Below are 12,168 nucleotides of genomic sequence, written 5' to 3' on the forward strand. Positions count from 1 at the left end.
CATGTTTCTCAGTAGGCTCGATCAGGAATCTGTTTCTGGGAGACTATTTCTTACTCCTTTTATTCATTTTCTTTTTTAATCTGTTTATGGTTTTGGTTCCCCCACTTTGGAGACACTCATTAACCTGCATAGAGCATAACATCGCTCCCAAAGGAAGAAACAGGGAGAGAAGGAAACAACTTTCTTCTCAACACCCCATGCTTCTCTTTTCTGTGCTCTCAGTTGTTTGCCCTACTAATCCGCACATTCTTTATGGACTGTCTTTTCTATGCAGGGCAACTCTGAGGCTTTTTCTTACAAGGCATGCAGCACATCAAGCAATGGATCTGAATCGTAATTGACACTTCATGGCTACTTTGTGTGAAAAAGTGATAATGAACTCTGAAAAGTGAAAGTGTCTGTATTTCAGAGGTATCAAGTGCTCCCTAGCTGCAGGTGATCCCAAGCGTGTGGGGGTACTTAGCAGCTCTGAAAACTGGTCCAAGAGAGTTTTTTGGGGTTTATACTACCTTTGTTTATCTACTTTGCTGTCTGTGCTCTGTCAGCCCCACACCTATCCTAAAATCCAGGTGTTTACTTTCTAAGTGAGATGTCCCTATGTTTAAAATATTAAATATGATCATAGTTTCTTCTGCAAATAAGTTAATCACCTGCTTTAACAGAAACTGAGACGTGGTGAGTTGTTCTTGCTCCTGCTGAGATGAATAAGAAAAAACCCTGTTGCCTTCAGCGAAAGAAATACTGCATACAGCTGTGGACCTTGGGCTGGGACAGTGAACTGCTTGAGTGTGCTGTTCTGCCTCTTCTCTTAAAAACTCTGTAATTTCAGATTCTCCATAGTGGCAGAAGCCAAAGCTTTTCATTATTTTTCTGGAACAGAGAACACGGGTGAATGTGCATTATGCAGGCTTAACACTGAGTCTGTAATACAAACCCTGGATAATGCTAATGAGATAAGGAAGTACCAAAAAAGTAATAGATCCAAACTCCTACCTGTCAGACCTAACTGAACATGTAGGGTCCCAGGGGGCAGGAAGCAATGATGCCTAACAATGCCTTTTCCAAGACTCTTTCAGGGCATCATAACCAACATGTTTTACATGAATCCTGTGGGGAAAGCACAAAAGCAAAGCTTAAATTAGGCTGAGTCCTGAGCTTGTTACTCAAGAATAACTTCAGCCAAATGACTAGTTTAATTATCTGGGACTTGGCTTTGACATAAGGTCATTTGAGTGGATGGGAAAATAACTAGGAGTTTATTCTTCATAAACATTAACGGCATTACTGGAAGCAAATGATACAGGTTCCAATACGTGCGGGTGGGGAGGCTGAAGAACTGTTATTTCTAGGGTTGTGTAGAAAATCTAATTTGCTTACCTAATTTCTTCAGGGAGGGGGGGAAACCTCACACACCCTCTGAGCTAGCCCAAAACAAAAAACAGTCTTTTGCCAAAAACAAGACCGCACACAAATTGCGGGAAGGAGGTGGTAATTAAATGAGCAAAATGTGATGCTTAGTTTCTCTAAAAATGATAATGAGTTTAGCTAACTTAGACGTTTATGTCATTTAGAAGTGGGAAATAAAAACCTGTACTAAAGAATAACATTTCTTAGTTCAAATTCACCAGTATATCTTTACTCTTAGTTGAAATTCACCAAATGCAGTGAAGCGGCTCCCCAGATCTGACACGACCTTGCAGATAGCTTTCGCAAGCCTGAACTTTTCACTGGACAAGCGGCTCTTCTTCAAACACCCCCTCACCTCTACTCATCAGCAGTTTTTCAAACTAAAATTCTTCTAGTTTTAGTAACGGCGAGGCTCAAGGTGGAAAGCGGCACGTCGGTACCGGGGCCGAGCGGTTTGCAGGGCCGGAGACCCGCGGGCTCTTTCCGAGGGGGCGACAGGAGCCCCCCGGCCCGGAGCCCCGACGGGCCTCCCTCCGCCGGCCCCTGCTGCCGGCTGCGGCACCGACACTCACCTGAAACCCGAGGGGGGGTGCTGGGAGGGAAGGAGGGACGGAGGGCGGGTGGTGCCCGCCGCTATAAAGCCCACGGCAGGGGCCGGGCTGGCGGCCGCAGCCGCCGCGGGTCTGGGGGCACCGCCCCGCCCCGCCGGCGCGGCCCAGGGGGGCTGTACTCACCCACACGTATGGGCACAGCGCAGGTTCTAAAGGTAAGATGAAATAACATGAGGGGGGGAAAAACCCACAGCCAGAAATCTATCAAACAGCATGTTTAAAAAAAGAAAAATTAATTTTTTAATGTCAGATCGATTATGAATTTTGTTATCTTTATTATTGTAGCCTTCATCAAATTCATGTGTGCTTTTTTGCTTGGGCTTTTTTTTTTCTTTTTAAACCTGCATATGAGATAAATCAAGAAGGAAAGATTAAGGAAACTTGAAGCATCAGTCATTTACTGCCTCAAAATCTCGCTTAGTTGGAGTGTGGTGTAATGCCTATGTGTATCTTTAATCCTTATTGTGATCGTGTTACGACTGTTCAATAAGTTTTAATCAAACGTAGGATAATGAGGGAAAACCTCTGTTCTGTAATAGATCATCCACAATAATTTGTATATGATGACCTATGATCTATTTCATGAATGATCTAGGGATTTGGCATAAAAGACTATGAAAACAAGCTGTGGAGTTAGGTTCCATTGTTTTAGTTTGCACCTTTCTTAATATCTCATTAAAAGTTCTTTATCATAATGTTAATAACTAAAATAAATATGGAAGTAGGACAATGTTGAGACCAAAATGTAATGAGTAATGGAAAACCCCACAAATATTTAAATGCGAACCCTTTAGATATCTACTATTTCTAAATGTTTTGTTGCTTTTCTTTAATGTAGGTTTTTATTAATGTGAATTTATCTCATAAGCAAACAACAAAGAAGAATAATGAAGGATTGTTTTGTAAATTCCACAGAAAAGGACCTCTCCCATGCTGGTAAGCCGCATGCATGAAAGCATGTTTGAGGAATATATTCCACAGCTCCAAATCTAAAGGTGCATTAAAAGTCTTTCTTGATTGCCATAGTGGTTTTATAGGCATTAACACAAAGAGTTTCCAGTGAATTAAAGCCACCACCTAGAAAATGTTTACACATGAATCATTCTGTGAAGTTCAACAAAATTCACTTACGTGGGTAAAACTATTTAGGTGGGTCCTAGCCTAGGCGTGAAAATGGTCCTGAGATAAGCTCAGTAAAGTGGAAGCACATTATTGCTGTCAAATGGTTGTCTAAACCAGTCTTTATAGACTGGCTGACATTAAAAACAGCATGTGGAAAATTCTGTTCATCGTGGGTCAGCAGTTCAAGTTAAGGTAAATGTACATTGGGGTGGCTGGTGTGGCCCTTTCTGCCCGCGCGATTCACAGCTGGCTCCCTGCTTTGGTTGCTCATCAGTTTCTTTATCCTTTTATGACATCTCATTTTATGCATTTAGAATCATAAGCTTTCTGAGGTAAGATTCTTCTTTTGTGTAGATTTCTAAAGCCTCTAGCACAAAGGAAGGGGAACACGTGGCAACTCGCGTCTATTCTGTGTTACCTACAGCAGTTATGACCTTCACTATAAGCAATTCCACTCATTTCAGTAGGGCTTCTCCTTGTTTGCATTCAGTCGAGTAGTTTGCAGAATTTATTAATTCTTGCTTTTAGTCTTTGATAGCCTTTCTGTATAAATATATTTTTCATTGCAAAAATAAAGTTAGTTTTCATCTCAGAAATGGAGCTGGAAGCTTTTTTTTTCTGGATTAGAGGAGATGAACTGAAGAGAAAGGAAGTTTCAAGAAAAATTCAGCAAGAGATTCCAAGAACAAGAGAAAAATTAGTTTTTAAGCTTTAAATGTAAAAGACTCAGCAAGGAAAGTTGCAAGAAATTGGTACAAAAGATGTGTTATGATGTTAAAAAAAAAAAGTCTGCTTTTTATTTCACAGAATCTGCAAGCAAGGGATATGAAAACCCTTCTTTCCAACATGATGAAAATCTTGAAGAAAGTGACCAGTTAAAGCCCAAGAGAAAAAAGTAGGTATTTTTCAAACTTGGAGTATTGGCAGCTGGTGTACTAGATGTATGGGGGCGGGCAAGGGGGCGAGTTTAATATGGGCTTGCTAGAAAAAACCTTAATTAGGCTTTTGTATCTTCCTCTAGGAAGGAAAATGAGAAGCCAGAGAAACAGGTGGTTGGCATTTTTGAATTGGTTAGTGTCCAGTCTGATGGTCTGCTTTATATTTTCTTTTCTTCATTTTTCATTGTAAGTTGTTTATGAATTGCTATTAATAGGCAATCAAAAACCAAAGAAGCCTGAGATGTATTGATGCTAGACCTCTTTAAAATCTGGCCTGTTAGGTCAGATTCCCCCCTCAGAGTATTGGTAGCTCTGACAACAGTTCAGCCTTAGTACTCTTGGAGGATGAAGCTCACTCCTGCTGGGGCTGATCTAGGGCATATTTACTGCACAGGCCCTTGCCTTGGCTCTATTTATAAAGGATTTATCCTGTTTGACATCTGAGGGATCTGATCTCTGAGACAACCAGCGGTACGGTTTTGTGTCAGTTTTCCATACAATAGCTGTTCCCAAATAACTCTTAAGCATGGACTTGCTTATTCTGGAACAAGAAAAGTTTTATTTTTCTCTGGTTTATTCCATGTCCATTTACACTTTGGAAGAGGGTTAGGATAGTCAGGAATAAAATGTTCTGATTTCAGATTAACCACATCCAGGAATAGCTATGGCAGTTTAAATTCACATCCTTCTTTAAACCAAACAAACTTTCAAGTGAAGACAAACCTTAAGATATAATCTTTGCAATCTCTGCAGAAAATGCAAACATTTTCTACTGGTAGATGTAACACAGGTGCCGGTCAATAACGCGCTCTTGTTTACTTTTCAAAGGCATTACTTTAGTAAATATGTAACTTACTGGAACACAAAATGCAATATATTGTACAGAGAAGATCATCACTTAGAAACATGTAGGATGTACTTTTTGGGATTTTTCCTGCTGAGTTGGAAGAACCATGTGTCCTGCCTGTATTCCCTTAGCAGCCTTACTGAGTACTGATTTAAAGACGTATGGGACCTACTACAAAATTCTTACGTTCTGAGTTTATCTTCAGTTGGAGTGTTGTTGCTGCTTAGAATATGTAGGTAGAAACAAAACATGTTCTGTAAGTCTGCTGTACTGTAACAAATACATGAACTGTCAGGCATAACTTCACTTTTTTTCCTCTTTATGTTTTGTTTTTATTTTTTTTTTCTTTTTAATGTTCACATAGTTTCGCTATGCTGATTGGGTGGATGTCCTTTTGATGGTAGTTGGTTTGATCGCAGCTGTTGCAAATGGTACTGCATTGCCACTTATGATCATTGTGTTTGGAGAGATGACGAACAGCTTTGTGCTAAGCGGCGTGAAATTGAATGAATCAGAAGGTAAAGAGTTAAAGTTAGACTTCTCTACATACCAGTTATGTTTTTCTACACGGGCTAAGATTTTTCTTCTGCCCAGACTATGCACTGGTACACATCTAAACAAATATGTAAAGAGCAAAATTCATCCTGCTGCAAATTACCCAATCATTGTAATCAATCTTTAATGGCTAGACCAGGACCAAAGCACTGCATTGGGTGTGCTTTTTATGAATGAACTTCAACTTTGATGAGACAGTAAGGAGCATGACCACCTTCTGTATCATCAGTTATCAGGCACTAATTACTAGAAGATCTTTAAAAATAAATGTGTATTTGCCAAATGATTTTGTATTTTGCAAAAACCCACTTGCCAGATACAAAACTTTCCCAAACCGATGACCCTAGATTGCCATGATTTATCTTCTATGTATAATACTTTCACAGATATTACTTTTCTTTTTTTCCCCCTCACAGGTACTTCAGTAAATAGTTCCAGCCATCCATCAATTCCAGGCATAGATATAGAAGGTGAAATGACAAAGTAAGACTCCTCATAGTTATTCTGTTGACAGACTGTTGAGTGGTTTTCTTTTACTGTGTTATACCTTTGAGCAGAAGCCAAACGTTTGCCTTCTCAAAAAGGCTTCCCAATGATGTATCACAGGCTTCAGAATTTACTTTGATGGGGTAAATAAAGACTAATTGTTGCTTTGTGTGTCTAAATCCTCTCACAAGGTACAGTGGGGTCATATGGCCTTTTGTTCCCTTATCACAGGTTTGCTTACTACTATGTGGGAATTGGCTGTGCTGTGTTGATCCTGAGCACCGTCCAAGTATGGACATTTTTGATTGCTGCTACAAGGCAGACAGCAAGGATCCGGCAGAAGTTCTTTTTTGCAGTGCTCCATCAGGAGATGGCTTGGTTTGATACTACCCAGATAGGAACGCTGAACACCAGACTGACAGAGTGAGGGCTCTGTTCTTTTTTTACCCTCCTAAGTATGACATTTAAAAGAAAACTGCCACTTATCTTCTATGGAATAACCTATAGAGAGTTTAAAAAAACAAATCAAAACAAAAAAACACCCACACAAAAAAATCAAAAAAACCCAAATATTTAAAGTGTGAAATATTACAGCTCTGAGGGAGAAATTTATTATCCTTTTCAGCTTCATTTGTGCAGTTTCTGTGATATATGCATTGGAAGGGTTTTTGCTGTAAAATGCCTGATATTGGGTTTCTAATGTCCATGAAGTACGTGGCAGACAGTACTAGATAAACAACTCTGCTGTCTCCAGCTAGTTTACAAACACTGAAAGCTCTGACACTTTATTGAATGGAAATAAGCTTGCATTTACATCCAGCCAGATCTCAGGCTGGACTCCATCCAGTCAAAGTCTTTGGATCTTTTCCATAGACTTAAATAGTCTTAGGGATGAGGACTGTATGCCCTGAGATGCAATGGGACTATATGCATGAATACAGAATTATTTTTTTTCCTCCAGATTTTAAGGTAGCTTTGAACAGAGCTGTGTCCTGAAAGGTGTAAGAGAGGTTTAAATGAAACCTCTCTTAGCTCTAATATTTGTATGCACTGGGAAGAGGAAATGAGGAAGGAAATTTGTATGAAAAACAGAGGTTCCTCCAAATAAGGGTGGTTCTGATAGGATGGAGATAACCCTTGATGCGAGTCTGTAGCCAAAATTAAGAACATAAAATGCATCAGAGTGCTGAGCAGGAGGAATTATTTGGAGATGGTCACAGGAGGTGAGGAGGTTGTTTGGCTGTTTACTTATATTGCTCCATTTGGATGCTGGATATGGAAACTAGGCCATTTGTGACCTAGTGACAGGGCACAGAAACAGCAAAGAATGATGGAAAATACAGAAAATGAGTCCTAAAAAATAGGAGGTTTCAGCTGTGTTTTGGCCACACAAGAGACTAATGGTACTCTTCAGTAGCTGTGGTTAGAAATTTCACTGTGCCAGTTAGGAAATGGCAAAGCTTCTGACATTAGGCCACACAGCATGAAACAGAGTGGGAGGGAGCTAGAATGAAAGGCATTCAAAGTTAACAAAACTTTTTTTGTTGTTATTATTATTATTATTTAAAGTGACATCAACACCATCCACGAAGGCATCGGAGACAAGATCTGTATATTTGTACAGTTTTTTGCCACATTTATGGCAGGGATTATTATAGGATTCATCCACGGGTGGAAGCTGACACTGGTGATTTTGTCAGTCAGCCCTCTGCTTGCTGCATCAGCAGCAGTTTGGTCAACTGTAAGTATGTGGGGATTAATAAACAAAGCAAAACAGAAAAACATTGCAACTCTTACACACAGGAAAGGGGGAGAGAATGGGAGGAACCTAGTGTGGTTTCTAGGTTGGGAGGTCGGCCCCATGCTCACTCTGTGATTTCTGCTCCTCCTGTAGCTTTTCTCTGGGTTCCCAAGCACACACTTGAAAGTCATATTCCTTCTGTTCACATACTGTCCCCTTGTGCCATGTGGCAGGAGGGTAATCTGCATCAGAGCATCTTCTTCATGCAGAGCACTGGAGAAGCCCAGGCACAAGCTTGCGTCCCTCACTCTTCCCTCTTTAACACAAATTCAAGCTCTTTCCATGTGCACATATACAATACCACATATCTTACAAATAATTTACCAAGTTTCATGCTGTGTACAGTAGTAGACCCTAGGACATACATAGAGCTGCTACAGACTGGCGTGATATACATTAGTGACATACCTGAGGAGGATTCCCTTTCAGATAGGAAAACATATGCCCCTTGTGATCCGTTGTAGCCGCGTTAATGGGTATGGTTTGTATTCCTGAGTGGTTGCTTGTATACAATACTAGAGGTTTTTTCTACTTGAAACATTTCAAATCAGATAGGAAGAGAACATAAGAAGCTGTAAAGTGACTACCTTGCTTACTTGAATGTCTACTGGTGCTCTGGTCTCTGAACACCTCAGACACTCCCCAGAGCAGCTACAGCACATGTCCCTGACCTCCCACACATCATGGTGAGGTTCATAGGCTGTCCTCAGCTTGTGAGGAAAATGGATCAGTCATGAGGCTTATCTGATGCTCGTGTAGACTTTCACTTTAATAAGGACGTAATGAGAGAATGAGCTGGATTTGGGGGAAATTCAGGGCACAGAGAGGAGCTGACCCCTTCTTTCCTAAACCTCATCTTGTGCTTTGAACATTGATCATTCTTATTCACCAATACAGCATGCATACCCTCTCAGTAGGCTGCAATAACATCTGGTTTTCAACTTTCCAGCTCCTGGCATCTCTTACTGCTAAAGAGCTCTCTGCTTATGCCAAAGCAGGAGCTGTGGCAGAAGAAATTTTGACAGCAATCAGGACTGTTGTGGCTTTCAATGGACAGCAGAAAGCATTAGCAAAGTAAGTACTTACAATAATTATATTTAAAATATGGAAAAGCAGTTTGGCTGTGGGTTGGGTTTGTGGGGTTTGGGTTTGGTTGTTTTCTTTTTTCAGAGGGCAAGGGGAACAGGATTCTCCTTAGTGTCGTTTTATCCTTCTCTAAGTGGACAGCTCACCTGAAAATAAATATTTGTAAATAGACCTGGTCAGTGATACTGGGTATTTTGTGTTATCACTGCAGCATAGACTCAAATTTCTCCTCTGATTGAGATCTGGAGTTGAATTTGAAATGAAAGTGGTGAGAAGGTTATCTTTACCTAGTAGTCAAATGCAACAAAGCATGTGATTAATCACTTAACTTCTAGAACATGTGCACTGCTGTTCTGCTCTCTGATTAATGAGCTGATATTTAAGCTTCACTGGATAACAGCCTTAAGTAAAATCACATCACTGGCTTTTGCTACTTTAATGATTTGCACATAACACTAGTAGTTGACCTAATCCAGTCTTGGCCCTGGTCACATGTAAAAAATGAGGTGTAGATATGGCTGACCACAAATTTATTCACATATTGTAAACAATATTCACTATACAGATACAGGGCATTACCAATACCATGCAGTTGGGAAAGGTAAACCAGAAGACCTGATCCATATGATCCATGAATCTTTCTATCTTTTTTAACTCTCATGTTTGCCCTGGTCTTGTGCAAAATTTCTAAGTTGATGTTAGCCCTAGCTCAGGGTCCTACAGCCTGCTGCTGCACTTGTCTGCGTCCAAGGGCTGCGCTCAGACTCTCTTACAGTGCTGTATTCTGCTTACTGGGATTTGTCCTTAAGTTGCAACAATATTAAGACCCCTTCTGCGTACACAGTAAAGGTGAAAAAGCCCTAAGATGACCTAGATCAGTTATCCCTCCCCTCCCCTTCTTCTTTTTGGTCCCTGCAAATACCAGTGTCTGAAAATCCAATGGGAGGAGCTGCTTCAAATTACTTTTCTTTTCCCTCCTCTTTTTTGTTTGTTTGTTTTTGAGGTCTAGAGATAAAACAACTGATACCCAGGTAACTCTGTGGCAATAAAACCTTTCCTTTCCTCCATGGTTGGCCAGTCAACGTCTTCCACAGCTCCACCTCCATTTAATGTAAAAAAGCCATGGAACTGGTGGCTCTCCTAGGAACGTCTACTAGGGACAGGAAAACTCCAACGGGGGACTGACTAGGGCATTTTGCAAACCGTGTATTGTGACTCCTACACAGCTCTTGAACGATGGCTTCAGAGTTAGGAGAAGCAACCTTTCACTGCACGGTGCCCCCACTGACCACAAATGTTCATACTTGCAAGGGACCTTCAGTCATCATCTGCTTCTGGCAGTGGCTTGGCTCTTCCTCTGTAGTTAAATGATCACATGCACTTGTAAAAATGCTTAAATCCAGCTCTCGTTTCCTTGGAGGACCTATGGTGCTGCTGACTCGAAGGGAGGGATTGGTTTTAAGAACACAGCCAAGCCAAAACATTCAAATATATTTGAGTAACAAATACAACATTGGTAGCATGTGAGCAAGTTACATGAACAAAATTAATGCATGTTATTTTAAGATTCCTTCCTGGCCGAACTGAATTTCATCTCTTCCTACTATGGGGAGGTTTTGTTTAGAAAATATGTATTAGGAAAGAAGTGCAAGCTGATGAGCATGTCATTGACAAGTAAAAAGGTACACTATTCCTAGTGTATACTTCTCATAATGAGCTACAGTAAGTGAAAGCTATTAGCTGGAAACTGTAAATGAATGAATATGAACTATCCTTAGAAGAAATAATTCTCTCATTGAACATGTCAGTCTTTATAGTGGTCTCCCGTGCCCACTTGTTTGTTACGTTGCCGTATTAATCAGTAAACTAACCTAAGGGAAAGATTCCTGACTTCCCAGAATGGCCAGTAAGATAACAACTCTGGCATCAGAGGGAGCTCTGGCTTCTATTCTTCTACCTGCCTTCATGCATAGTGCCTGGGGTTTGGCGTTTTTTTTAGTTTGCCTTTTTTAAATGTGAAAGTCACAAACCTTACCTTTAACAGGTAATGTTGATAAAACTTTTTAAAGGTTTCCTTTCAGGACTAATGCAAAAAAAATTGTTTAATTGGTTTATGACGAAAAGCTTTTTCATTAAAAAAGGGCACTGGGAAATATCAACCAGAATGGCATGTGATACTTGTCAAATGGTTTTCTTATCCACTTTCAGATATGATGCTAACTTAGAGATGGCTAGAAGTGTTGGAGTGAAAAAATCCATTACCACCAACACATCTCTAGGTGTTTCAGAGTTTCTTATCTTTGGATCCTATGCACTTGCGTTTTGGTATGGAACGAAGCTGACTGCTGAGGAGCAAAATTATGATATTGGCATTGTATTAATTGTAAGTACATCAATGCAGCTTTGAAAAAAATCTCTGTAATTCCAGGGAAAAGGTTATTTAAGTGGTATATACCATCTCTGTTTTCTGTCCTGTGCTTGCTAAATGGGCTGTTGGAGGCTTGCTTTGTATAAAAGAACTAAAATGAAGGCATACGTATTATCTAGCTTCTGCTATAAGAAGTTTGAACAGGGCACCTTGAATTCCTACTCTAATCAACACAGAGGCAAAAGTATCTGCATACAGAAGGTTGCTTTCCTCACTCGTCTTGGACCCTATTGTAGGGCAGGATGAACAATTTAGAGCTGGAGGTTTGAGAGCAAAGACAAGTAACCTGTACTGCCAGCAAAATTCTAGCTAGCCACTAGGATTATTGAGTCCCACTGGCGTGCTGAATAGGTACTGGGAAGTCCTCAAGATCTCATTTAGCCACAATGTCTTCATTTCATTGTTGTTTACTTGCAAACATTTACCACACACTACCAATATGTCTAAGTTAGTATTAGTTTGATGATATTTCACTACCTTCTTGCCATCAAAAGTTTGGCTACATGCTTAACTTTCACACTCAAGTCACTTCTGATGTCCTGACTCCTCAGTGTGGTTCCTCACAGCATGGCAAGTTGATTGTGTGTTGGTCCCGCTGGTGGGATTTCAGTTAAGAAATTCTGGACTAAGTTTTGCAAGCCTCTTAGCTTTGGGAACATTTGGAAAGCAACAGAGAAAGATACTTGTTCTATTTGTAGATGATAGCTTTTCTTTTTGATGCTTTTGCATTTTCTATTTATGCCACAAAAGGATGTGTCGGTAGTTACTATTCATCCCAGGAAAACGGGAAGTGGACAGGAGTAACTGTGAAATGCACCTTTCACTTTTGTATTTAATTTTCCTGGAAAGGGTGCACTAGAAAGACCTGGGCATTTAACAGCTGAGCA

The 12,168-nt window shown here is 40.3% G+C and overlaps 1 protein-coding gene and 1 long non-coding RNA gene across 20 annotated transcripts in view; one reads left to right on the forward strand and one right to left on the reverse strand.

Moving 5' to 3' along the window:
• LOC142052632 (uncharacterized) overlaps positions 1-1,988 on the reverse strand; it is a 70,766-nt gene extending 68,778 nt beyond the window's left edge. For all 6 annotated transcript variants that reach the window (XR_012658915.1, XR_012658914.1, XR_012658913.1 and 3 more), the window contains exons 1-2: positions 1,763-1,988; positions 994-1,107 (exon numbers count right to left, since the gene is read on the reverse strand). This is a non-coding gene — a long non-coding RNA (uncharacterized LOC142052632). The remainder of the gene's footprint in view (positions 1-993; positions 1,108-1,762) is intronic.
• Positions 1,989-2,010: 22 nt separating this feature from the next.
• The window catches only part of ABCB5 (ATP binding cassette subfamily B member 5), a 52,219-nt gene continuing 42,061 nt past the window's right edge, over positions 2,011-12,168 (forward strand). For 5 of the 14 annotated variants that reach the window (XM_075082999.1, XM_075082997.1, XM_075082998.1 and 2 more), the window contains exons 1-10: positions 2,016-2,173; positions 2,857-2,954; positions 3,948-4,035; positions 4,162-4,210; positions 5,290-5,443; positions 5,897-5,963; positions 6,198-6,389; positions 7,536-7,707; positions 8,717-8,841; positions 11,062-11,236. In XM_075082999.1, coding sequence (XP_074939100.1) covers positions 2,906-2,954; positions 3,948-4,035; positions 4,162-4,210; positions 5,290-5,443; positions 5,897-5,963; positions 6,198-6,389; positions 7,536-7,707; positions 8,717-8,841; positions 11,062-11,236 — 1,071 coding nt within the window. In that variant the 5' untranslated portion in view covers positions 2,016-2,173; positions 2,857-2,905. Of the gene's footprint in view, positions 2,174-2,856; positions 3,014-3,947; positions 4,036-4,161; positions 4,211-5,289; positions 5,444-5,896; positions 5,964-6,197; positions 6,390-7,535; positions 7,708-8,716; positions 8,842-11,061; positions 11,237-12,168 lie in introns of those variants that run through there. The other 9 variants (XM_075082991.1, XM_075083002.1, XM_075083005.1 and 6 more) reach the window with 8 other exon arrangements.

This window comes from Phalacrocorax aristotelis, chromosome 2, assembly GCF_949628215.1.
Source record: "Phalacrocorax aristotelis chromosome 2, bGulAri2.1, whole genome shotgun sequence".
Taxonomy (NCBI): Eukaryota; Metazoa; Chordata; class Aves; order Suliformes; family Phalacrocoracidae; genus Phalacrocorax; species Phalacrocorax aristotelis.